The sequence below is a fragment of the Liolophura sinensis genome, chromosome 2, assembly GCF_032854445.1.
Source record: "Liolophura sinensis isolate JHLJ2023 chromosome 2, CUHK_Ljap_v2, whole genome shotgun sequence".
Classification (NCBI taxonomy): domain Eukaryota; kingdom Metazoa; phylum Mollusca; class Polyplacophora; order Chitonida; family Chitonidae; genus Liolophura; species Liolophura sinensis.
This window is the reverse complement of record NC_088296.1, coordinates 5,625,030-5,651,961: the sequence shown is the minus strand read 5'-3', so window position 1 is coordinate 5,651,961 and position 26,932 is coordinate 5,625,030. Positions and strand designations below refer to the sequence as shown.

General features: G+C 40.5%; 2 protein-coding genes across 2 annotated transcripts; both read right to left on the bottom strand.

The window, feature by feature from the left end:
- Nucleotides 1–314: 314 nt before the first annotated feature.
- Nucleotides 315–2,163, bottom strand: LOC135463055 (uncharacterized). Its single transcript, XM_064740374.1, has 2 exons — nt 2,108–2,163; nt 315–960 (listed from the first exon to the last, which is right to left on the bottom strand). The coding sequence occupies exons 1-2, from the start codon at nt 2,161–2,163 to the stop codon at nt 315–317; spliced, it is 702 nt and encodes a 233-aa protein (XP_064596444.1).
- An 8,842-nt stretch (nt 2,164–11,005) lies between these two features.
- On the bottom strand, nt 11,006–23,013 carry LOC135463011 (cytochrome P450 2C31-like). Its single transcript, XM_064740332.1, has 7 exons — nt 22,958–23,013; nt 18,983–19,561; nt 17,785–17,997; nt 17,303–17,429; nt 12,987–13,252; nt 12,382–12,509; nt 11,006–11,928 (listed from the first exon to the last, which is right to left on the bottom strand). The coding sequence occupies exons 2-7, from the start codon at nt 19,526–19,528 to the stop codon at nt 11,718–11,720; spliced, it is 1,491 nt and encodes a 496-aa protein (XP_064596402.1). The 5' UTR covers nt 19,529–19,561; nt 22,958–23,013; the 3' UTR covers nt 11,006–11,717.
- Nucleotides 23,014–26,932: the final 3,919 nt, after the last annotated feature.

The following is a 26,932-nucleotide window of genomic DNA, read 5'->3' as shown; positions in this document are numbered from 1 at the left end:
ATTTTCTGTATGCTCAAAATATTTTCGGATCTTTAAAATGTACAAAACAGTGAAGTATGTAAACCCTGATATTTTTATGGTGGTATAAAAAGTTAAACTCATGTCGGTATTTATTGTTTGTTCAGTGTGTTTTATTTGGATTATTACAACTCGTTCCGTTCATCAGAAACGCCATATACAAATAAGCGACCTGTAAAAGGGAACCGCCATGTTTACCTAGCTAAACACATCTGGTGATAATAAATTCGGCTAGGTTCGGTCAGGACGTCTTAAAATCTATCTGAACTGTGCCCACTCCTTGATTGTGAGAGACCTTACTTTCTCTGTCCCTGTCTTCCTCTCTGGCCACGACGTCCTCCTGGTCCCCTCCTGCCAGGTCTTCCACGACGTCCTCCTGGTCCCCTCCTACCGTGTGCTCCTCGGTTTCCTCCCGGCCCTCTCCTGCCGTGTCCTCCCCTGCCTCCGCCATGTTGTCTGCGCCCTCCCCTACCGCCACCGTTAACGTTTGGTTGAATTTTAAAGACGTAGATGTTTCCCAACTGAGCTCCAAGTTCAGCCGCCCTGTAATTTGGCGGTGCGTGGAAAACTCGTGGGGTTGGTTGAGACGCAAAATCAGTGGCACCCCCTGTCGGGTCGCTCGCCTGTCCGCAGAGTGCGTCACGTGACACGCGAATGGCCGTCTGGTACTCGTCAGTGTTGCCACTTTTAGCGCTAGTCCACTGATTGACGTGCCAAATCTTTGTCAGTTTGGCATAGGCTCTTTTCGTCTTTCTTGGCGTGGTTCTCTGCCAGTTAACTACTTCTAACGTGGTATTGGGAAAGTGAGGATTTGCCACTCTGTTGATGACGGTGAAAGCTATCCCTGTTTTTTCTTCATCGGTCAGGTCTTTGCCATAGGTGAACACCACTTGGCCCACAGCTTCAATCTCCGCCTCTGTCGCCGTACAGTCGGAAACGACACTGAAACGAGAAGCAGTTCATTATCTGAAATAATCATTTAACTTATCATAAAATGAAGCAATTAAGGATTTTCGATGCATTAATCACATTGAATAATGTATAATGTAGATAAAGGCCTTCGGCTCGGACGATGTAAACCTACAGCCAGAAATCGCACGAAAGTAGGAAACCATGTATTTGAGCATGTGTTTGATTCAGTGTTTTACGTTGTGCTTAAAATATAGCAGCTGCGCAATGGCGGTCATTTCTTTAGTTGGAAAAAAGTGGCAAGAGTTTGGGTCTCTCCTCCCCCTCCACCTCCGCCTACCCATTATGTCCATGTATCTTTATGTCGAAAATCTATTTCTTTGCGATCGACGTGTCGTTATTACAACTTTTAGCACCTCAGCCTGGCACAATTCGGAGAAAAACAAGATAGGCCTGCACAGATGGCAAGTGCTTTTGGTTGAATTTTTTTATCCAGTGACCTAAAGTCTTTTTAAAGGAATTTAAAATATTAAATATTCTAATTTAATTTTAGTGCATACCTTTCATATGGAGATGAATGGGTATAGTATTTTGATTGTTTGATTTTCGAAACATTGTGAAATTTCTAGGATGAGTGGATACCCTGTTTACAGACACATCCAATTTGCGTCTTCTTAGATTAAAAAAAAAAGTCTGCCGGAAGATCATCCACTCCTCCCAAGGTCAATCCTGAGTCGAGTCACACCTAAGGCCTTAAAAAAAGGAAGTTTTATCTTCCTCGTTTGTAGATCAGCATGAAGTGGATAGTGCAATGACTGGTTTACCCGTATCAGTATAATGGCTCTGGCGGGGCGGATTACTTGCCTTCGGTAAGGCGTCTCAATGAAGCAACAATAGACAAAAGAGAGGTGGAAATCCGTCCTGCGTCAAGAAGGCACATTATACGCGCTCTAAGGACACTCTTCGTCGTCATCATATGACTGAAAAATTGTTAACCACAACGTTCAACCCCCAAGCACTCACTCACTCATTCACTCACTTACTTACTCACTCACTCACTCACTCACTCTCCCAGGCTGGTTTAAAATCACTTGGAAGAGCTTCTGAAAACAATGGACTTCTTGTGGGGGAAAGATAAGTTCTGGAAGAAGGAGAGGATAAATCGAGATAGATGACTTACACGTCGCTGGACACGGTGACCACCAGACACAGAAGGACGACAACCAGAGGCTTCATCTACAAAAGAATATACTAAACGTCTTCGAAACAATGACACAGTGGTAAATAGACAGGTAATTTACATTTCTGAGTACATGTCTCTTTCGAACTTCCCTGCCGGAAGGAAGCACAAGAAAGATGGCTGGATTATGTTAGGTCACCTCGGTGGGAGAAAGTCTGTTTTTTCTTTTTTTACTTCTGGTGGTGCTACAGTGGAGGACCCCTTTCAGTCAAACCTATTAATGTGTAGTTCATTCCTTTCTTTAAAGTATTTTTTATTATTTTTATTATTTGATTGGTGTTTTACGCCGTACTCAAGAATATTTCACTTATACGACGGCGGCCAGCATTATGGTGGGTGGAAACCGGGCACAGCCCGGGGGAAAACCACGACCGTCCGCAGGTTGTTGGGAGACCTTCCCACTTACGGCCAGAGAGGAAGCCAGCATAAGCTGGACTTGAACTCACAGCGACCGCATTGGTGAGAGGCTCCTGGGTCATTACACTGCGCCAGTGCGCTAACCCATTCTGTGAAGAATAACGACTACCGCACAGAGATCAAGACCAGAGAATCGACGACAGCGTGATAACTGGCAAATGGTCACACGTAACTACTGAAATATGGCTTTTTGTCAATTTACTCCATTTAGAGGTTTATTCTAACTGTTCGTGTGAATGTCTTAATAGTACATTTAGTAACAATATGAACAATATGCAGTGATTTTAACGATAAAGTTCACAACAAACGTCCCATGAACGAGTCACGGAGGCAGGTTTCGATCTCCTGGAGTTGAAGTTGCGATTAGGAGTTTTGACACACTCACCAATCCGAAAAAAGAGGAGTGGTGGAGGAGGCTGGGAGAACAGGTTTACACACCGGCCGTTAGTATGCCACGAAACAGTTTACACTCAAAAAATTAACCGAAACTCTGGTGTCTGGGTGATGCCAGAATATGTATATTATGTCAGTTCTACATAATATTCTGTTAATCTATTGGATCTTTATGTTGAATTAAGATAAAATGTGTGTTATATTTAACAGAGTAATCTGCTGCAATACCAGAATACATTCTAGCATCACACACACAGACTGTTAAAACTAACAAATTAAGTTTTTGAGTGTAAGGCCAGCTCGTCAATTTTCGCCGAATTTATGAGTGTGCAGATTATGTGGTTTTGAACAGTCTACTTATAAAACCAGGTTGAATTGCCAAAGTTTCACCTGATAAAAAAATGTAAACTTAAATAAATTGTCAAGGGTTTATTTTTATACTGTATATAATAAATATGCAAACCTACATTACGGTCTGCCACTGAAGTAGATTCAACATGGCGGCTACTATGACGGCTTAAATCCGGTAAGGGATTATTATAGGGAAGACAAGATGATGATGATGACGACGATGATTTGACGATGATTTTAGCAAATGAGAAGGCAAGTATTACAGAATTCCTGCTAACGAGGTCGATCAATGAAGGTGTCAAACTATTTATCTATCAATAAATCAGGAGTATTATTGATGGCGCCCTCCTATACAAAGAATGTAGAGTTGTGATATCACCACTGGTCTGTTGTGAAAGCGTCAAGCCGCGTGTTACCAAATCCTCACCCACAGCTGTTGTTTTGATCCCTAATCTGATCAATTATGTCGATGATTTTGTGTAACACCCTTTGCTCTGAAAACAACGGCAATGACAAAGACTTCATTCGATTTTCATAGTCACTCCATATGCAAACTTGGTCATTGATATGTTAATATGTGGGCTTCTCTAAGCTCTATCCTTTGGCTATGCGAAGCAATTTTGCCAGTAATCAGAACTCCTGAAATTGATCTTATTCGCATCGGTTGGTAAATGTGTGTAAGTGCAAGCTGTGAACTGGTGCACAGTACGTATACATATGTGGTTAAAGCTATTGTCTTTCTGTCGTTAGTTCACCCAGATTCAGAAATTGTCAAGAGTGCATACGAAGGTGTGCCAGCAAGCTGCCGATGGTCGTGAGTTTTCGCCCAGCCTCTGTTCCGTTTCTTCTAACCATAATGCTGGCCGCCGTCGTATAAGTGAAATATTTTGAGTACGGCGTAAAACACTAATGAAATAAAAAAATAAATTGTCAAGACTTCCCAGCTTCAGTTGTTCTAATGGTGTAAGGTGGGTTTGTTATTTCTTACTATTTTGGCCTTTTACATGAAACAGTTAGATTAAAACCCTAATTGAGGTCCACAAAAAGACATGTGCATGTAAATATGCTTGGGGTTTCACGTCGTACTTTACAATTTTTCAGTCATTTGAATAAAAAGTGATGTGTTTGTATATTAATGCGCAGTGGATGTCAGGTGTATGGGACACAGCAGAACAGACGTGGACTGGATCCGAAACCCCAACCTCATGCGTCAGTTAATATAAAATACTACAGCAGTGCGAGTAAAACCAGAGCATCGACGATAGCGTGATCGTTGGCAAAAGGTCACAGGTAACCGGTGAAATACAGACTTCTATACTTATCGCCTGCTACATCATTTGAGGGGAAATGCCAATTTCTTTCTGTTGGTAATAAAAAACATGACATTTATCTTCTGTCTATCCTAATGAGGCCACAACAAATGTGCTTTGCAGCTGATTACAAGAAAATCCACTCCACGCACAGTACCTGTCCTAAGTTTGGTTTTTATATCACGTATATAACTAACATTCAGGTGTCCCGTGTTGTCATGTTATTTGCCAGGGTATGACTCAATTTCACGCATTCGCCCTGACCCAGTTGTAACGAGGGGTGCCATTCAAGTAAACGTTTATGCCCATTGTAAAAGTTAGTTATACGACCATACCACTGACAACAAGCATTTGTAAACCTAAAGATCTACCTGGTTCTTTCCAGTTCAAACCGGACTGCTGATATTTAATGAGCAATGTTTATGGCACGCCACTGAGGCAGTAAAACGCTATTGAAACCCTAGGTATACACGACATTCCACTTAGGGTCGCTTAGAGCAAGTGTCATATACACATGTATCTGTATAAATATTTATGATAAATACCGATACAAATTATATATGGCGATACGTGTTGTATTTGATTTGCGTTTTATGCCATTACTAAGTGGGGTGTTACGTAATATGTAGTGGCGGGTGGTTTTCATGGTTCCAAGACGAAAACGAACACTGTGTCCGTGCCTGTGAAACGACTGTATAGCCGTATTTGATTTCCTTAATAGCGAGAATCGCCGTGTCTGCCTGTATGTTGGTGTGTATGGTGCAACGTAAATGTACGTCAGTTTGGTCCTTAAACTACTGACGGGGACAGTGCAACGACCGGTTGACGCGTATCAGTATAATGGCTCAGGCGGGACAGATTACTTGCCTTAGGTGAGGCGTCTCAGTGAAGCAGCACCAGTTAAAAGATCGGTGGAAATCCGTCCTGCAACAAGGAGGCACATTACATGTACTCTAAGCATTCCTGCGTCGTCATATGACTGAACAGTTGTTAAGTACGACGTTAAACCCCAAGCACTCACTCACTCACTCGTTGAACTACTGTACATGGTGTAAACAATATCCAAAGTTCGAGGAATCATTTTTCGAACTCTCAGTGAAATTCGACTTCTGATAAAATCAAAATAAGGGGTAAACACTTTGAGGCAAAGTACTGAAGTTATAATAGTTCTTAACACGCGTCTTCCGCCCAATTAAAATATTGAGATAGGTAGCTCAATCAAACAATAAACAAACCGAACAGGCCTACATTACGGTCTGCCATTCTGAAACCCAGACCCCCATTACCTATATTTTTTGCCCTAAAGTTTATCTAGAGTATGTATATCCTCTGTTACAACCTAGTTCGATCTCCAGCAAAGCACTTTATCCTTAAATATGGACTGTTACATTTCAGAATACAGTGAACTAGCTGACACGCTTATATCGTCTGTGCGTTCGTTACCTGCCTTACTACTTGCATTCACCGGAACACCGTTGTTTCAGAAGTATAGTCAAGCGTACTGTACGGCTTAAAACAGCAGCCCAATTAATACTGTATATATGTACAGTACTTCGATGGTGTCATTCACCGGAACACCGTCGTTTCAGAAGTATAGCCAGGCGTATTGTACGGCTTAAAACAGCAGCCCAATTAATACTGTATATATGCACAGTACTTCGATGGTGTCATTCTTGGTTCTTTTCGAACTCTATACTGTAATTTGTCATATTAACATATTTACTTCACTGCTACTAAAACGCCATCTTCATGCAGCTTATCCGATATAGCAGCTTTATCCTGCCTTTTCACTAAATACAGTGTAGTCATTTCGTGAAAGAAAGTGTTTATTTCTTGCTCACCTTAGTGGGTGGACGTTAAAATGATCAAGCTGATATATTTATTTATTTATTTTATTAGTGTTTTACGCCGGAATATTTCAATTAGACGACCGCGTCTAGCATAATGGAGGAAGAACACGTGGTAGAGCCTGGGGGAGCTCATGATCACGTTTATAAGGTAAATGCTATTAGTATTTGGGTAGAACAATAATTTTGGTAGGAGTGTGCTTGTGATTTTGTGGTAGCATTCATATCAGTCTGCAGTACAGGGTTCACATCTGTCTGCAGTACAGGGTTCACATCTGTCTGCAGTACAGGGTTCACATCTGTCTGCAGTACAGGGTTCACATCTGTCTGCAGTACAGGGCCCACGTTTACAAAGATGTACACGTACGACAATCGTACATCTACGATAACGGTAGGGTAATTGTCACGTGTAAAACATCGTACGGCAAATGTACGACAAAAATGTCATATACCGCTTTGTGAAACTGGGCCCTGGTGTGAGTTAAATTTACCGTGTACTTACCTTAATCAATGATGTTCGCCGGACACTGATGTACAGAACCTCTCGATTCAAAGGAAAAGACAACTGTATAAGTAGCTCTTCTGCGAACGCCGCTTCCTTCTTAGACCTGTTTAACCCTCCTTAAAGCCTGTATCCGGTATCTAAAGGAACTTAGTTCTACTTAACAAACAACAACCCCGTCCCCCAGAGTGAATAGAGTAGGCCTATACCAATTGTTAAAGGGGTCGCCTCAATAAGGCACTTCGCGCAGGTGTGTAACTTGTGAAAATCGGACACGTCAATTAATATACACGGCCCTGCATTCAACTCCTGCTAAGCAACGCGTCAAACCTTTGACAAAGGCTTCGTGCGTGCAACAGTTTGATTCGTGAACTCTAGCTGTCAGATAAGACATACTATAAGAGTATAAGAGTACTATACAGTCAATCTAATCCCTTCGGGAAACATCGTCGGTAATCTTCGACCACCTACGGCAACGGGTTTGTTCCAGCGGGAAGCGGCGGACAGAACACCTGAACAGTATTCTGGTTTCATGTTTATTTGTTTGTTTGTTTTTTTTTTTCCAATGGAGATTTTACAGTCTCGCCAGTCTAAAGCGTTTTTTCTTGTTGCCTCTAGTGCAGGAGAAGTAACTCCCAGGGGTCAGCCAGGGGAAATTTTCCGCTGAAAACAGTAAGTTAATTGAGACAAGCACTGAGCTTTCCAGTATGACCAGTCGAATACATCCAGTCAGTATATAACTGAATTTTGATTTTATTTACCGGCTGTTAAGAGAGATAACTATTTTCTTCTGTTGCAGCCAGATTAAATTTGCGTGTTTCAGTCCACTGCTACATGTACGTTCAAATTTCACACATAGATGTAAAACATGTATACAGATATACAGAAAGGTTAAATGGAACAACACGAGTGAACTTGCCCTCTTGAAACTAAAGTGTTACATTTACAACACGGTGATCATCACGTGGAGTGACTGAACTTGCATGAACTGCTTGTGTCAGACTAGTTTTATTAAGTATTACTGTTTCAATACTCTTCAAATGGGGTTCGTGTTTCCCCTAGGGCACTGCCCGTTTTCCTTCCACCGTAGTCCTGACCGCCGTCGTATAGGTGAAATATTCTTGAGTACAGTGTAAAACACCAATCAAAATTAAAAGTGTTAAATTCGTCAGATAACTATTGTGTGTGCAATCGCTCCTTGTCATCTTTACAGAGTCAAATGTAACAATTTAGATTTAAGAGTATAACTTTTCAAACAAAACTGGAGGAAAAAGAACAAGAATTAAGTATTCAAACTTGCTGCCCGACTAAACGTTTGTCGGGAGTTTTTAAGCTGAGGTTGCTGTCACTTGGTTCCCTGATGTTGATCTATTGAAGAATCTGCTTTTCAAAATGAATATCTGAGAAGGGGTCATCCACTAACAAACGCATCAACCTTGTCTTTACAACTGCCCAAATATAGGTGTTAACCTCAATATAAAAAAACAGCAGCAGGTAGTATGGGTTTTGTTATAATCAAAAACATATTGTTGAGCACACAAATCAAAAAATCTAAAAAAAAAAGAAAGATTTATTTTCATTTGCAACGGTTGTTTTATCGCCAAACACGTAATCTGGTGTGTCCAAGCAGGGACAGGAAGTTTGTTTGCTTTAAAACATGAAAATATATGTACATTAGAAGAGTTTATAAAATGTGGTCATTTTAAATAACTATAAAAGCTGTGGTGTATCCAAGCAGGGACAGGAAGTTTGTTTGCTTTAAAACGTAAAAATACATGTACATTAGAAGAGTTTATAAAATGTGGTCATTTTAAATAACTTTAAAAGCTGTGGTGTATCCAAGCAGGGACAGGAAGTTTGTTTGCTTTAAAACGAAAAAATACATGTACATTGGAGAGTTTATTACATGTGGTTATTTTAAATAACCATAAAAGCTGTGGTGTATCCAAGCAGGGACAGGAAGTTTGTTTGCTTTTAAACGTAAAAATACATGTACATTGGAAAGTTTATAAAATGTGGTTATTTTAAATAACTATAAAAGCTGTGGTGTATCCAAGCAGAGACAGGAAGTTTGTTGGCTGTAATACGTAAAAATACATGTACATTGGAAAGTTGATAAAATGTGGTTATTTTAAATAACTTTAAAAGCTGTGGTGTATCCAAGCAGGGACAGGAAGTTTGTTTGCTTTAAAACGTAAAAATACATGTACATTGGAGAGTTTATTACATGTGGTTATTTTAAATAACCATAAAAGCTGTGGTGTATCCAAGCAGGGACAGGAAGTTTGTTTGCTTTTAAACGTAAAAATACATGTACATTGGAGAGTTTATAAAATGTAGTTATTTTAAATAACTATAAAAGCTGTGATGTATCCAAGCAGGGACAGGAAGTTTGTTTGCTTTAAATCGTAAAAATACATGTACATTGGAGAGTTTATAAAATGTGGTTATTTTAAATAACTATAAAAGCTGTGGTGTATCCAAGCAGGGACAAGAAGTTTGTTTGCTTTAAAACGTAAAAACACATGTACATTAGAAGAGTTAAAATGTGGTTATTTTAAATAACTATAAAAGCTGTGCTTTACATTAAATGTACACTTGTTATTGTAAAAACCCTGCCAAGTCAGATGTTTAAAGGGATACAGAATCGACGTTGATTGGCTGACAGTAGGGATAGGGTTTGCTGAGTTTAACCCGGCAGCCTTGGTCATGCTTGGATAAATGTGTCATTCCTGAAATTCAAACACTGGACTTGCCTATCAGAACCGATTCCGCATCTCCTTAAATGGATCGAGCCTAAAATACATACCAGCGTCCTACAGCTGGTCACCGAACTCACAACGGGGTATCAATGTCACCCTCAAGCCCAGGCATCTCGGGTCCAAGCTGGACTGATCAGTGTTAACATTTTTTCAAAAGATCCAGCGACACAACACACAGCTTTGCTCAAAGCCGAAAACCAGTGAAGCTAACCACCGGTTTTATCAAGTGAAATATGGTTTGGGTATGGCTTTAGAACTCCGATCATTCAGATAAAATGAAATATGCATATCACATTTCATAAGAGTGATCTAAATAAGCAAGTAATGCATGTCTAACACATTCATTTGAATGTAAATGTGTTGTTTATATCCAAACACATGCATTTAATCTGAATTATGATAATATTTATAAATCCTCATTTATAGCATTGTTACAGAAACTATATATACCAAAAGTTGATCCCAAATACCCACAATAAAAATAATTTTCAGGCATCAAAAAAATGTTGATGACCACATTTACGACTAACTTTCCGTACTCTTTCATCTGAATTTTTTGTTATGTTTTCTCCACCTTTACATTTACCGTGGTTTTCGGGGGTTTGTTAAGAAGAGTTTACAGATAACGGTCAAAATAACATGCATCTAAAGAACTAATTTACATAAAGTGTATACCTTTATTTATCTATTTATTTGAATGGTGTACGCCGTACTCAAGAATATTTCACTTATACGGAGGCGGCCAGCATTATAGTGGGAGGAAACCGGACAGAGCCCGGAGGAAACCCACGTCCATCCGCAGGTTGCTGAAAGACGTTCACACGTACGCTCGGAGAGGAAGTCAGCATGAGGAAAGTGTATTAAAGAGATCGTAAGAGGGAATGGAGGTCATCAACTTGCCGATCGTCCTGTGTGTTCCCCGGTATATGACCAGTGCTCTCCCATTATAATGCTGGCTACCGTTGCGAAAGGGAAATTTCTTGAGTGCGGCGTAAAACTCAAATAAATAAATAAATCAAAGAGATGATGTCATTGATTGCGGATTGGCCCATGGGTTTCCACACACAAGTTTGCCGAAAACAAAGATCAGGTACACGCGTACTCTAGTTATTCGTCTGTCAGCCAATCATATCCTTTCCACCGCATGGCGTCATCGCTTTGGGGTCCTTGTTGATGTTTGTATTTTAAGCTTTCATAATTGAATGAAGTTAGGACTCACAAAGCAGAAAACGATTAGCGTTTTTTTTTGTGCCACAACCTTTATTAAACTTTGAAAAAATACAACAAATACAAAGCAGAAAATATTTTCAGATAACAGAATGAACAATTAAGTGCCGGAACACTGCCGCACTTTAAATTGTAAATGATATTTTTTTTTTTTTTTATGGTGGGTGAAAACCTGGCAGAGCCCGGGGGAAATCCACGACCATCCGCAGGTTGCTGCAGACCTTCCCATGTACTGTAAATTATAAATAAAAGTACTCATGAAAGTACCTTTCCAAGCACCACCAAAGTTAGTTGTAAATATGGTCTATTTCCATTTCTTTAAAGAGAAAATGACACTTGAAAAATGATTTTTGCATGGTGCGTTTTTGGGACCACATCTTGGAATATATTATAACATTAGTATGCAGCGACAATATGTACCAAAAGGTGGCCCCATATATCTACCATCCATAATATTTTCAAACACTCTCTTCGAAAAAAAAGAAAAAATCGGAGAAAGTGCTAAAGGCCATATTTGCAGAAAAGTTTTCATAATCTTTTATCTCTAGCATCGCTTTTGTGTTTTTTTTCTCCCTTAAACCATGGGGTTTTGGAGATGTGTACATGTACGTTGCAGCTTTCTGGGCATTCACATGAACAGCTGGAACTAGTCCCTTACGTGAGATAAACTGACAAGTAGCCAGATTTCACCGGTGATAAGTATGATCAGTTGTCAAGTATCACACTGTCACCACTGCCCTGTCAATGTCGGGGAACAACTTTCACGCAATACTCGTACGGAGACAGAACAATACCCGGCCTGTAAGTCCTAGGGTCACATGAACGCGGAGGTCTCTCGGGATCTCGCGTGATATGGAATTTCTGGAGTAAGGTCGTGATGTAGAGAAATAGCCGAGACTTTGCGAACGATTCACCAACACACGACCGTCGTCCATTCCCAAAAGGCATCAGGCTGTAACAAAAATGTTATTGATTTTATTTATTTGATTCCTGTTTCAGGCCATACTCAAGAATTTTTCATTTATACTATGTTGGCCAGCATATTGTTGGGAGAAAACCCGGCATGGCCCGGTGGAAATCCACGATCACGTGGCAGTATTTTGAGTATTTCTATTCACGTGATGTCTCACAAAATGCCAGTAACATTTTTTACTTGATTCTGTTTAAGTCATGGCACTAACGGGCATGAATTTGCCACTGTTTTAGTATTTACTTGGAGAGTTAAAAGAAAACACCTAACTGAGGTAGACTGATAAGAAGCCTTATTTCACCAGTAACACGTGTGACCAGTTGCCAATCATCACAATGTAGTCACTGCTCTCGTTTTTCTACCCATGCTGTAAGTTTTTTATACAGTCATTTACCAGAAGCTTAAACGATGAGACTTACAACAAAACACACTTACTTTTTCCTCTTAGGGTGGTTAGCCGGGACAAGATTACCGTCAGCGTCCAGAAATCTTTGAGGTTTGAACTCCCACGGGTTATCCCAAACCTTCTCGTCATGGTGAAAATACCACAAATTGCAGAATACCTGCAAAGAAAGGCATACACGACTGTTAACAGTAGAATAGGATATAGTTTTATTCCATGCAAACGAGGTTTCTTCAATCTAAAGAATTTCAATCAAAAAAGCCATCAATGGATCAAAAACAGTACGTGTATACCCATCGCTAAATCGACGACATTGATCGACAGAGCTGCATTGTTTAAACTAAGCATTAACCTGAGCGGAATTTTGCTTTCTCTGCTGATGGTAATCAGGTATGAGTGGGCCACAGCAGAGTGAATAAGACTCGTGTCCTCAAATCGCTATGAGGGGCGCATGGCGCTAAATAGCAATCAAATAGTTAGACAAATCATAAGTTAGATAAATGTTGAAATGGAGAGGGAACGAAGTTAAATTCATTATTTAAAAAAAATTACCAAATTGGGCAAAAATATGCTCTAGGTAGATGTTTTTTGATCTTCTGTTCTTCCTCGAAAAGATTCGTCCATCACAGTTTCTTACCGTTGTGTGTTTTGGTATGACGTAACCGTGGAAAATGACGTCGTCTGTCGTCCGGTGCGGAAGTCCGACCGGCACGTGCGAGATATACCTCAGCAATTCTAATATAGCGGCATTGGTGTACGGCATTTGGGAACTGTCCTCTAGTTTTGGGAAGCGACTCTCGCCTACCACAGCCTGAATCTCGTTCTGAATGGCTGCCATCACCACGGGGTGATGAAGGGTGATAAGGAAAAAAGAATACAGGGCTCCTCTTGTAGTCATCACTCCTGTGAATTAAAAATGAAACACTCATACTACAGATGTTCTCTGATTTATGGATCAAAAATGCTTGTACCCCTTGGTCATTTCGCAATGTGTTATGGCAAAGGAGTGTTTTGTGGTGCTATTTGTTATTGCAAAGAAGTGTTGTTTATGGCATCGTTTGTTATGGCAAAGTAGTGTTGTTTGTGATACTGTTTGCTATGACAATGGAGTGTTGTTTGTGGCACTGTTTGTTATGGCAAAGGAGTGTTGCTTGTGGCACTGTTTGTTATTGCAAAGGAGTGTTGTTTGTGGCATCGTTTATTATGGCAATGGAATGTTGTTTGTGGTACTGTTTATTTTGCCAAAGGAGTGTTGTTTGTGGTACTGTTTGTTATGGCAAAGGAGGTTTGTTTGTGGCACTGTTTGTTATGGCAAAGGAGTATTCTTTGTGGTATTATTTGTTATGGTAATGGTGTGTTGTTTTTGGTACTGTTTGTTATGGCAGAGGAGTGTTGTTTGTGGTACTGTTTGTTATGGCAAAAGAATGTTGTTTGTGGCACTCTTTGTTATGACAAAGGAGTGTTGTTTGTGATACTGTTTGCTATGGCAATGGAGTGTTGTTTGTGAAACTGTTTGCCATGGCAAAGGAGTGTTGTTTGTGGCACTGTTTGTTATGGCAAAGGATTGTTGTTTATGGTACTGATGGTTATTGCAAAGGAATGTTGTTTGTGGCACTGTTGTTATGGCAATGGAGTGTTGTTTGTGGCGCTGTTTATTTTGGCAAAGGAGTGTTGTTTGTGGCACTGTTTGTTATGGCAATGGAGTGTTGTTTGTGGCACTGTTTGTTATGGCAGAGGAGTGTTGTTGTGACACTGTTTGTTATCGCATTGGAGTGTTGTTTGTGGTATTGTTTATTTTGGCAAAGGAGTGTTGTTTGTGGCACTGCTTGTTATGGCAATGGAGTGTTGTTTGTGGTACAGTTTGTTATGGCAAAGGAGTGTTGTTTGTGGTACTGTTTATTTTGGCAAATGAGTGTTGTTTGTGGAACAGTTTGTTATGGCAAAGGAGGTTTGTTTGTGGCACTGTTTGTTATGGCAAAGGAGTGTTGTTTGTGGAACAGTTTGTTATGGCAAAGGAGTGTTGTTTGTGGTACTGTTTGCTATGGCAAAGGAGTGTTGTTTGTGAAACTGTTTATGGCAGAGAAGTGTTGTTTGTGCCACTGTTTGTTATGGCAATGGAGTGTTGTTTATGGTACTGATTGTTATGGCAAAGGAATGTTGCTTGTGGCACTGTTTGTTATGGCAACAAATCTTATTTATGGTACCGTTTATTTTGGCAAAGGAGTGTTGTTTGTGGCACTGTTTGTTATGGCAAATGAGTGTTGTTTGTGGAACCATTTTTTTTGGCAAAGGAGTTTTGTTTGTGGCACTCTTTGTTATGGCAATGGAGAGTTGTTTGTGGTACTGTTTGTTATGGCAAAGGAGTGTTGCTTGTGGCACTGTTTGCCATGGCAATGGGGTGTTGTTTGTGGAACTGTTTGTTGTGGCAAAGGAATGTTGTTTGGGGAACTGTTTGTTATGGTAATGGTGTGTTGTTTTTGGTACTGTTTGTTATGGCAAAGGAGTGTTGTTTGTGTCACTGTTTATGTTACGGCAGAGGAGTGTTGTTGTGGCACTGTTTGTTTTGGCAATAGAGTGTTGTTTGTAGCACTGTTTGCTATGGCAATGGAGTGTTGTTTGTGGCACTGTTTGTTATGGCAAAGGAGTGTTGTTTGTGGCATCGTTTATTATGGCAGAAGAGTGTTGTTTGTGGTACTGTTTATTTTAGCAAAGGAGTGTTGTTTGTGGTACTGTTTGTTATGGCAAAGAAGGTTTGTTTGTGGCACTGTTTGTTATGGCAAAGGAGTGTTGTTTGTGGTACTATTTGTTATGGTAATGGTGTGTTGTTTTTGGTACTGTTTGTTATGGCAGAGGAGTGTTGTTTGTGGTACTGTTTGTTATGGCAAAGGAATGTTGTTTGTGGCACTCTTTGTTATGACAAAGGAGTGTTGTTTGTGATACTGTTTGCTATGGCAACGGAGTGTTGTTTGTGAAACTGTTTGCCATGGCAAAGGAGTGTTGTTTGTGGCACTGTTTGTTATGGCAAAGGATTGTTGTTTATAGTACTGATGGTTATGGCAAAGGAATGTTGTTTGTGGCACTGTTTGTTATGGCAATGGAGTGTTGTTTGTGGCGCTGATTATTTTGGCAAAGGAGTGTTGTTTGTGGCACTGTTTGTTATGGCAATGGAGTGTTGTTTGTGGCACTGTTTGTTATGGCAGAGGAGTGTTGTTGTGACACTGTTTGTTATCGCAATGGAGTGTTGTTTGTGGTACTGTTTATTTTGGCAGAGGAGTGTTGTTTGTGGCACTGCTTGTTATGGCAATGGAGTGTTGTTTGTGGTACAGTTTGCTATGGCAAAGGAGTGTTGTTTGTGGTATTGTTTATTTTGGCAAATGAGTGTTGTTTGTGGAACAGTTTGTTATGGCAAAGGAGGTTTGTTTGTGGTACTGTTTGTTATGGCAAAGGAGTGTTGTTTGTGGCACTGTTTGTTATGGCAGAAGAGTGTTGTTGTGGCACTGTTTGTTATGGCAATGGAGTGTTGTTTGTGGTACAGTTTGTTATGGCAAAGGAGTGTTGTTTTTGGCACAGTTTGTTATGGCAAATGAGTGTTGTTTGTGGAACAGTTTGTTATGGCAAAGGAGTGTTGTTTGTGGTACTGTTTGCTGTATCAAAGGAGTGTTGTTTGTGTAAATGTTTATGGCAGAGGAGTGTTGTTTGTGGCACTGTTTGTTATGGCAATGGGGTGTTGTTTATGGTACTGATTGTTATGGCAAAGGAATGTTGCTTGTGGCACTGTTTGTTATGGAAAACAAATGTTGTTTGTGGTACCGTTTATTTTGGCAAAGGAGTGTTGTTTGTGGCACTGTTTGTTATGGCAAATGAGTGTTGTTTTTGGAACTATTTATTTTGGCAAAGGAGTTTTGTTTGTGGCACTCTTTGTTATGGCAATGTAGAGTTGTTTGTGGTAATGTTTGTTATGGCAAAGGAGTGTTGCTTGTGGCACTGTTTGCCATGGCAATGAGGTGTTGTTTGTGGAACTGTTTGTTGTGGCAAAGGAATGTTGTTTGGGGAACTGTTTGTTATGGTAATGGAGTGTTGTTTTTGGTACTGTTTGTTATGGCAAAGGAGTGTTGTTTGTGGCAGTGTTGTTTGTGGCTCTGTTTGTTATGGCAAAGGAGTGTTGTTTGTGTCACTGTTTGTTACGGCAGAGGAGTGTTGTTGTGGCACTGTTTGTTTTGGCAATGGAGTGTTGTTTGTGGCACTGTTTGTTATGGCAATGGAGTGTTGTTTGTGGCACTGTTTGTTATGGCAGAGGAGTGTTGTTTGTGGCACTGTTTGTTATGGCAGAAGAGTGTTGTTGTGGCACTGTTTTTATGGCAATGGAGTGTTGTTTGTGGTACTGTTTATTTTGGCAAAGGAGTGTTGTTTGTGGCACTGTTTATTATGGCAGATGAGTGTTGTTTGTGACACTGTTTGTTATGGCAAAGGAGTGTTGTTTGTGGTACTATCGCAATGGATTTGCGATCCATATAATGAGTTTATGCCTCATACCAATGATATGTTTGCTTATGCAGTAGTTCTGTTAATATTCTGATGTGGATTAGGTTGACCCCGGTCCTACTTCAAAAGGTCTTGCAGCAACCTTCCCATAGTTTTGGGTTTCCTCCAGTTTCTGTCCGGTTTCCCCTCAGCATAATGCTATCGTATAAGTGAAATATTCTTGAGTAAGGCTTAAAAAAAAACCAACGAAAGAAATAAATAACTGGATTTGGGTACTATAAAATAGAAAACTTACGTTACTCCAAACTTTTGTCTTGAAGTGAAGTGGTCATACCGAGACGAAAGGCTGTGACATTTCGTCACAATGGGAAGTTACTCTGTTATCGTAACTACATTATTTCTCACTCGTAAATCTAGCCTGGTAACTTTAGGATGTGAGATACATGCTACACACAATATGGTCATATTTACCAGCAGCAATCATTTCTTGTAATGTGCCCTTGATGTGGTTGTCAGTCAACAAACTATTTCCGGTTTCTTTCTGATGACGAAGGAGGACATCGACCATACCTCTGGTGACGTCAGGGTTATAACTGGCCTGTAACACCACACAAAATTTGAAATAACTTGTACTTCTCAAACTGAATCGATAAGTTTTATGGGTTGATTGTGTTTTAAAATTGCTTTCAACATAATTTCTGCCCAAAAGTCATCATACCCAGGAGATGCCATGCAAGGTAAAATACCATAACGCTGGCGGCCGTCGTATAAGTGAAATATTCTTGAGTGCAGCGTAAAATACCATTCAAAAAATAAGTAAAGCCCGTGAAAGCGACCAATGTTTATGTTATATTTTGTTAAGAATTTATTAAGACAAAATAACTTATTATGTGCGCTTTGTACAAGAGGCATTTCATCTCACAAGTTCTCATCACGGGATAAAACCAGCTTACCTTGGGCTCTTCGAAATAGTCAAGGACAAACTGTCGTTCCGCTCGCTGGTTTTCCCGCACAAGTCTGCCCGGGCCGACGTCCAGCATCTTGAGGAAGGGAAATAGGTGAAAGAGGAGTGTGACCGATGGGGAGCAGGTCTGGGCAGCGGTTTCATCCAGAACGCGGGCATTTGACAGAACGGGAGAGTCATAGTCATAACGTTGGCCCTTCAACTGCCAAAAAATCAAGGGCGGAAAAATGGATGATTTGGGCTTTAATATAATTAAAGGGAGTAAAACCAGAGCGGGGACGGCATTTAATAGTCACTGTTTCAACCATATCGGGACAAGGGAACAGACGCATAATTGATCACTGACCGATAACATATTCATATCTCGATTGCTTGGTTGATGTGTTTTGTGACGACATCTAATAGCCACTCTTTCAACCATATCGTGACAAAGGAACTAGCATGACTGTCTGTCTGTCTGTATATATGTATGTATGCATGGGGTTTAAAGTTGCACTTAACAAGCTATCAACTATATGACGACAAGGAGTTATTCAGTTATTAGATGTGTGTATATTTTCTGTGCCTTCTTGTGGTAGGACGAGTCCATGTCGCCAAAGTGCTGCTGTCACTGAAACATCACGCCGAAGACACCAGACACGACACCCGACTTAGTCACATTATACTGACACCAGGTCAACCAGTGATGTTTCCCTTGCTCTAACCTTTCACTGCTGAGCGCCAAGCGCGAAAGCGGTCTCATTTTGTGTCTCCAAAAACACGGCAAGACAGGTGATCGGTAAACTATTGTTAACTTAGGTTGACTAGCATATTTGAACAAAAGTGCCATGATGCAGTCGTCACGATAAGGCTGAAACTGCCAACGTAGCGTTAAGCCATAATCATTCATTCATTCCATGATACAGTAGAACATTTTTACTTTTAACGACAAGACAGTTCGATATCAAAACGCCCTTATTCGATGCCACCAGGCACTCCAGACATGACATCTTCCTACCAGCTTGTTTTTAGCGCAGTAATTTTAGAACCATTTCAGCGCAGTAATTATTTAGTTAGGGCCAATTTTAGAATGACTTAAGCTTAAAACAGAAACGAGGCATCTCGTTTAGCTCAGTATGCCAGCAATAGTATTAATGTTATTTGGGATTTCACCTTATGGATATTATCAAATGTCTAACAAAACTCACCAGTATTGTTATTATATTTAACAAAGAAGAGTAGATAACTCGGTCCATGTTCACTGGCTGCCCCGCTTTCTCCAAAGCCTTCATGACATGAGTTAACTCCTCTTGGATCGTCTTCTCCGTCTCCAGCAGGCTCTCGCCATGCCGGTTCAATACTTTATGCAATATTTTCCTCAGTTTGGACCACGTGGGTCCGGGTTGCAGAAAGCTCGACATCTTGTCTACGTGGTCATTTATGCTAGGGGCCGGTCCCCGTCCGGAAAACGTCTCCCCAAAGGCCTGAGATGAAAAAGCTTCCCTAACAACCCCAGGAGAACTGAGAACCACGATCGTCTCCCCAAGAATGTTTACGCTAACCACGTCGCCCCATTTGTCCGCAAACTTAGTGAAAAGGACGTTGAACTCACTGAGCAGTGCCCATGGGCAGCCGATGAAGGGTAGCCCCCGGGGGCCAGGAGGTAAACGATCATCTTTGGGGTTTCTGTTGGATAAGAGCAGTCCCGAGATTAGGAGAAACAGGCCCAACAACACCCATGTTATCAGCTCCATGGTAGATACTGGTCTCAGTTGAACAGATGTTTCCTGCAAATCATGACGTTCATACATCACATGGGGGTGTCTTCATATACGTAACATAATCTTACGTTTTACGACAATCTTATCATCGGTGGCCCAATTGTCAGGGCGTCCGCGTCTCCATTATCGAGAGCAAGGTGGGGTCACGTTTACTCCAGCTTTGTAGCGTCGAAGGTATTTTCAGTATAATAGTCTAAGCGGTAGCCTATGGCAGATAAAAGTTGTGGACTTCGGCTATGAAGGCCCAAGAGATAAATATAGTTTTCTCGGAAATTTGAAATACTGGAAGAATATTTTTTACACTGGTTGAACTGTTGATACATTACACCTTCTGTATCATTTACAAGGAACTCCAGCAACCCTGTTTAAATAGACTAGCTGCAGATGCACGGCAGATTATTACTCGTTCAGGTCGTAGCCTCCGTAGAGGTCGCGGATGTGGTTTTGACCCCTATTAAAAATGTTTACAAAATTACAACAGGATTGCTGTACAACTAGATTCATGCTCAATTCTGAAACAAATGGAAATAAATCTAAGCTTGAGGCTGATTCGAAGGCATTCAAACGGCGCTGGATTTTATGCTTCAGTTTGTAGAGGAGGATTCTAAGATAAAACCACTGCTGATCGACTTATCGCGGACGTCAGAGAAAGCACCTCGATTGAACATGCGTTTCAATAATTTCTAATATAATTTTCTTATGAAAAAAAAACAGAAAAAAAATTCCTTGCATGCGAAAAATACGAAGGAGTAAATTTAAATTATTCAGCTGTAATAAATTCAAGAGAAAAAAATTATATCACAAAATTTGATTAATTTTAAGCGTTGTCATTTGAGATGCCGTCTTTTCATTCTCATAGGCCTTGGCATCCCTAATGAATTTTGCACAGACTAAAATGAACGTCAAAACATGTATTTAAGAGCTTAGGCCGCGCAGTCTGATACCAACGTGCTTGATTGCATACAATTCTCAAGATGGCTCCCTCGACTCACACCAGCCATCTGTGCAGCATTATCATTTCGCTCTACATGTTATTCGGTGAAATCTAATGAAAATAATAAAGTATGTCACTGTTTGGAAAATTTGGGAATCACGCTTTCGTTTGAAATATATTTTAGCCAGGTGCTGTCTTGTCCTTTAAAGATGGCACTGTTGCTATCGTCAGCATGACGTAAAAGCTCAAGCATACATACATAACGTTCATTTTACATACATTCTTACATTTTAAGCGCATATGCGTAAGATAATCTTACACATACGTGGTGTGATCCTACATCTTTCTATGAGAATTGCAGCTATCGCTCGGTCAGTCTTGTCCTTTAAATATTAACCTGGCTGAAGGTATAGTCGAATTAAACCGCCAAGGCGCATTACAGATTACGTTCTTTGGTGTTAATTTAAGACCGATTTAAATCTAAATACGGCTTAAAGGGATACAAAATCGACGCCGATTGGCTGACAGATGAGATACGGTTTCCTGAACCTGGCAGCTTTATCACGCTTAAATGAAAGCACCGAACCTAAAATTTACTTTAGACAAGGCGTAACCTGGACTTGCCTATCTCTCACATCAGCCAATCAGAATCGATTCTGTATACTTTTCAGCTTCGCAGGCGCAAACGGTCCATACAGTCCACCATATATGTATATACTAACCCTATTTTCTCACCTGTGTGTTAGTGCATTGAGAGTTTTACACTATGTGTGTATTATTCACTGGTTTGTTTACATTGCTTACTGACCCGTAACGTGTGAACGCAGTGCATGACAGTTTTTGTGTACATATAGCAATATGTATTTGTAGAAAACCCAGCTGTCTCCTAACTGTATATACATTTTTTTTTGATTGCTGTTTTATTCAAGAATATTTCACTTGTACGATGGCGGCCAGCATTATGGTGGGCGGAAACCAGACAGAGGTCGTGGGAAAACCCACGGCCATACGTAGGTTGCTGAAGACCTTCTCACTTACGGCCGGAGAGGAAACAAACATGAGCTGGACTTGAACTCACAGCGACCGCACTGGTGAGAGGCTCATAGTTCATAGCGCTGCGCTAACTAACTGAGCCACGGCCGCCCCGGCTGTATATTTGAAGCCAATTGCATAGTCATAGGAAAGTTGTTGTAAAGTACTCGTGTTAATCGTCTCATGTTAAAGCGCAGTCGAGTTGTTGTAGGTACATATGCATGTGGATCAAATATACAGCCACGTGATATAAAGTTACAGCTTTGATGAGTATATTGAAAAAAAAAATGAAAACTGATGGTAACACATTTCCGCACAGCAGGTACTTCTATTTGTAAATTATTTTTGAAGGTAGAGTTCATGTCGTAAAATACAGCAAAATATTGCGATAATACAGTGCATACTTGTAAATTTACAGCAAAAATTCACCAGTAAATCCCACTGTTGGATTACACTGGCCTGTACTGTGGGATATTTTATTTATACAGTTGATTTCAGTTTTACACAGAATGGTGGGGGAGGGGGGGGGGGGGAGGGGGGGACCAGGCAGAGCCCGGGGGAAACCCACGACCAACTGGTCATTGCTGACAGACCTTCCCACGTGCGACCGCAGGGGAAGCCAGCATGAACTCACAGTGACCACACTGGTGAGAGGCTCCTGGATTTGCTGTGCTAACACACCAAAGCGATCCTGAGGGCCCTTGTCAATTGACAGTTTCGTCGTCTTTTCTTGTTATTGGAAGCGTATATATCATTTTTACGGATTTATCGTTCTTTAATTTACAATTTTGTTAATACAGTGTAGCAAAGTGTGACACGAAGCAACCAGGTATACTAGTATTTTCATCGTAAATAAGGAAGGTAAACTCTGTATGTGTGTATGTATGTCCTTCGATTTTCTCTAGCCCGAAAATGCGGTCTAAGGTGGACTTATATTTATTGATACGTGGAATGTGAGACAAAAATTCTCCGTTGGCAAATGTAATTCACCTGACTTTTGCCCATGACACGTAAGTTTTGCTTGCCTGGCACAATATTAAAAACTTCACAGCCGATTTTTTTGGCTAGATTTTCTAAACAACCGTTCCATCCGATCGGCTTTATAATTCCTGGGAGTAGGCCTATAGCCGCGACCCAAGGCCAGCATTGTTATGAAATCCATACGAAATACAGAGGGCATGTCATTTACGCAGGATATAGTGGCAGGTACGGACTATTTTCAACGGGCGCTGAACTGGTACTACTCACGTACTGCGGCTTGTACTACTTATACGTAGTGAACAGGCATGGTGGAAAGAGCAACAGGGGTTTGGTGCTGGGCTTAACCACATGTATAGGGTTTACGTTATTATAAAGACTGTGGATTGATATACACCTCTAAAATAATACATAAACAAAGATACTGTTTGTAAACGTCTACAACACTACAACCTTACCTGTCCCCACAGTCATGCAAGAGTGTTAGCCGTGTACATTATCTGGGTTACTTCAGTAAACACAGATGTGACTAGCTCTCCGCTGTGAGTCTTTTGCACGCTGATAATGTAATTGACATGACCTCGGGGTCATTGACCTGCGTAACCCCGAGGCAGAAGTAGGTCAACCGCATGACTGCACGGCAGGCGATAACAAAAGACCGGAATTGTAAATATAGGCGTTTACTTTTTCTGTTTATTTATTTACTTATTTAATTCATTATGTATTTATCAATGTGTAACAATTTTTCTTGCATTAAAATGGGTAATAAATGAACAGGTAACATATCCTGTTTTAGTGTATGTGGGTTGCTGGTGAAAATAGCGATGGAACTTCCGTGAGCAGCGTTGACAGTGTGATAATATAGGCCTGTTCCGAATTACCTCCCCTGCTGCACCACAGCGACTTGACGTAAAGTGAGATTTGTTTATGATTGTGAAACTACGAGAAGTGGCTGGCCTGGCCCTATTAAAGCATGCGGTATGTATGTTATGTCCGGACAGTGACAAATATTCCCCTCGGCAGCAAATGTAAAAACAGACATTCGTATACCAGCCATCAACCAATAATGACAATAATCGCAAGGCCAATTCCCAAAGCGACGTATAACACAGACCACTAAAGAACTATGAAACTAGCAAAGGTCAACAGTTTTCAGTGATGTTGGAAAAACGCGAGGTATGTTCATGGCAACTCAGTGAAATCAGTATTCAAATGTGTACCCTGTTAGAATATCAGTTGTCAATAACAAACTGTTTATCTCAGTTACGCTTTGATTGGTCTAATTCAAGACGCTGAAATATATAGTCCCCAGCCCCGGGTTTAGCGCAATTAGACACAATCATGAAGCAGCTCGCAGAGATGCTGGACGCTCTGTCCACATTTACTTGCATGTAAAAGAGAATGGTACTCATTTGTAAAGCGTCGACACACTGGTTTTCGCAGTAATAACTTGTGATGTTCATTGAAAACGTCGCACAACATACTGGATCCAACAAATGCTACAAGGCGTTGTATGTCCATAAGGGTTTTAAGCACGACGTAAAACCCTTACAAACATACATATTCATGCATACTTTTGCTTTTCTTATCGACCTTTGCGACCAGAGTTTATTCCAGTTAAGAATCTAATAAAAGCTTATCTGACTATTATTGTCTATACAGTTAGAAAATAATCTGATAATTTTGACAGAAAAGTCTGTTGTCTGAGTGATGCTAGAATATATTCTTTATTGAAGCAGATTATTCTGTTAAATATAAAACATGTATTCTAATAGTTCAACATAAAGATTCTATTAGACTAACAGGTTATTATGTTAAATATAAACATAATGTTATGCTATAATAACACAATACATTCTAGCGTCAATAAGACAACAGGCTTCCTGTCAAAATTAACAGATTAACAGAGTGTATAAACCATTTTACATGAGTGAGTGAGTGAGAGTGCTGGAAGTTTAATTTATTTATTTATTTATTTGTTTGATTGGTGTTTTACCGCCGTACTCAAGAATATTTCACTTATACGACGCGGCCAGCATTATGGTGGGAGGAAACCGGACAAAGCCCTTGGAAACCCACGACCATCCCGCAGGTTGCTGCCAGTCCTTCCCACTTACGACCGTGGAAGTGTAACGTCGTACTCAACAACCTTTCAGTATAAACCATTTTACACGAGTGAGTGCTGGAAATTTAACGTCGTACTTAACAATCCTTTCAGTCATACGACGAGAAAGGAGACCTTAGAGTGCATGTAAGTGTAATGTGCCTCACTGTTGCAAAATGGAGTTAAACCGCGTTTTTATCTAGTGCTGCTTCACTGAGACGACTTACCGAAGGCCTTGTTAGCTGATAGGGATCAACCAGTCGTTGAACTATTCCCTTCATGCTGAACGTCAAGTGATGAAGTTAAAACTTCCTCTTTAAGGTCTTGACCCGACCCAGGATTGACCCTGGATCTATAGTATCACGAACCGCTCTGCCAATTGTGTTATCGGGGCCGATCATTTTACAGGATAGAAATACAATATGGAAGACTTTCAGCATGAAGAATAAAACCAGATCAGCGACAACAGTATGATTTACCTTAATTAGGACTTATTTCAACAGTTCTTGGAAATGTTTAATTGCTAGCAATTGTTATGTATGACTATCTAACGTCTTCATGTACTGTTAGTCTGCGGACCTTTGTGAAGGGGGGGGGGGGGGGGGGGTTGGTTTGCACTGGCGCTTTTCCGGCCCAAAGGGCCGATGCGCGCCAAAACTTGGCGGCATTGAAAATGCTTTTAAGCTGGATAGTATATAAAGGAAGAGTATATTATTTAGGACAAGAAGAAGAAGTTTCAATACTAGTGCTATGGACATTGTAGCTTTATAGCCGACGAATTTTGGGCTTCATGACTAAAAGAAGAAAAAAAAAAAAAAAAAAAAAAAAAAGTGTTTGCAGAGGGTCATTATTCACTATGATGACCGTTTTCTTAATGTACAATCCATATTTACAGTACAAGATGGGCAAGTACATGGTTAAAGAGAGATTTTGGGAAACGTGGGCGTTAGAACACTCAAGATGTTATAACATATATGGAACACAGAATATAGTACGGGAAGAGCTGAACAGTATACATACACGATACCTGGACAAAAAAAAACAGTAGAAGCGTCAGCTCATATCAGTTCTGTTCGGGTAAAAAAACGACAACAACCATTTTAAAAGCAACAAACAGGCCGATCCTACCATGTTAACATTAAAAAAAAAAAAAAAACCGATTATTAAAAACGACGACATCTGCTAAGAAAATTGGCCAGGGCCTGGAAAGTCTTATTTCGGTTGGCTTTAGGATTTAAAACAGATGCTAACGTAAAATGCCGAAGGCCAATGGAGCGTAAGTCCCGGTAAAGAACACGGCGAGCGTTAGAGTGCCGGGTACACGTAAATAAGAGATGAGCGATATCATCGTTAACTAGGCATATGTCACATAGCCCAGATGGGTGCAGATTCATTCTGAATAAATAGGTATTTGTAGGTACATGTCCAGAAATAAGGCGGAAAACTAGCGTTTCATCTCGTCGGAACGTAATGATATTGGCGAATTTAACAAGACAGAACGATTATACTCGTGAAAAAAACTCCCCTTATTAGCTTCATCCCACTGCCGCTGCCAAATATCCACAAACTTAGGTGCGACATGACTCATGATTTCATTAATGTTTAAGGGCACGTGTATGGATATATCTAAAAAGGATAAAGCTCTCTTCGCCAGGGAGTCTGCCATTTCGTTCCCCACAATACCGACATGAGCTGGTACCCAGTCAAAACTCACAGAGACGCCCTGGTAACGAAGAGTGGTGCATAAATGTAGTATTTCAAATACAAGTGATGAGGAATTATACCAGACATAATTTGACATGGCCTGCAAGGAAGATAAAGAATCGGTAAGTATAACAGCCCTGGAAGGTTTTTAGGTCGAGGAGAAACTGAAGAGCACAGATGATAGCTGTAAGTTCTGCTGTAAATACTGAGACAAAATTGGATAATCTAAAGGATTTGGAATATTTTAACTCTGGAACACAAAAAGCTGCACCAACTCTGTTGCTGTCTGGACACTTGGAGGCATCAGTGTATACCTGCAAGTACTGGGATAGGCTTGTATGTATATATTCCGTAGCACATAGTAAGGAAACATTCGGATTATCAGATTTTTTTTCTATCATTGTTCAGAGTAGTCGAAATATAGGGCGCCGTGTAAACACAACAGCTTCTGTTTTAACAGAAGAAAACTTAAACCCCCAGTCCCGGCTCCATTTCATTATATCATCTAGACCTTGCTGAATATGCTTGACACAAGATGCAAGGGACCTAGAGCAAAACCACATGGATTTATCATCAGCGAAAAGCGTACAATTTAATTTAGGGGATATGGCATTGGGTAAGTCAT

What these genes read in the sequence shown, in the direction of transcription:
- LOC135463055 (XM_064740374.1), bottom strand. Translation starts at nt 2,163, where the DNA reads ATGAAGCCTCTGGTTGTCGTCCTTCTGTGTCTGGTGGTCACCGTGTCC. An exon ending in GTCACCGTGTCCAGCGACGT is followed by an intron (nt 961 to 2,107) that starts GTAAGTCATCTA and finishes TTCTCGTTTCAG; the next exon opens with TGTCGTTTCCGACTGTACGG.
- LOC135463011 (XM_064740332.1), bottom strand. Translation starts at nt 19,528, where the DNA reads ATGGAGCTGATAACATGGGTGTTGTTGGGCCTGTTTCTCCTAATCTCG. An exon ending in ACTATTTCGAAGAGCCCAAG is followed by an intron (nt 17,430 to 17,784) that starts GTAAGCTGGTTT and finishes GTGGTGTTACAG; the next exon opens with GCCAGTTATAACCCTGACGT. An exon ending in ACAAGAAATGATTGCTGCTG is followed by an intron (nt 13,253 to 17,302) that starts GTAAATATGACC and finishes TTTAATTCACAG; the next exon opens with GAGTGATGACTACAAGAGGA.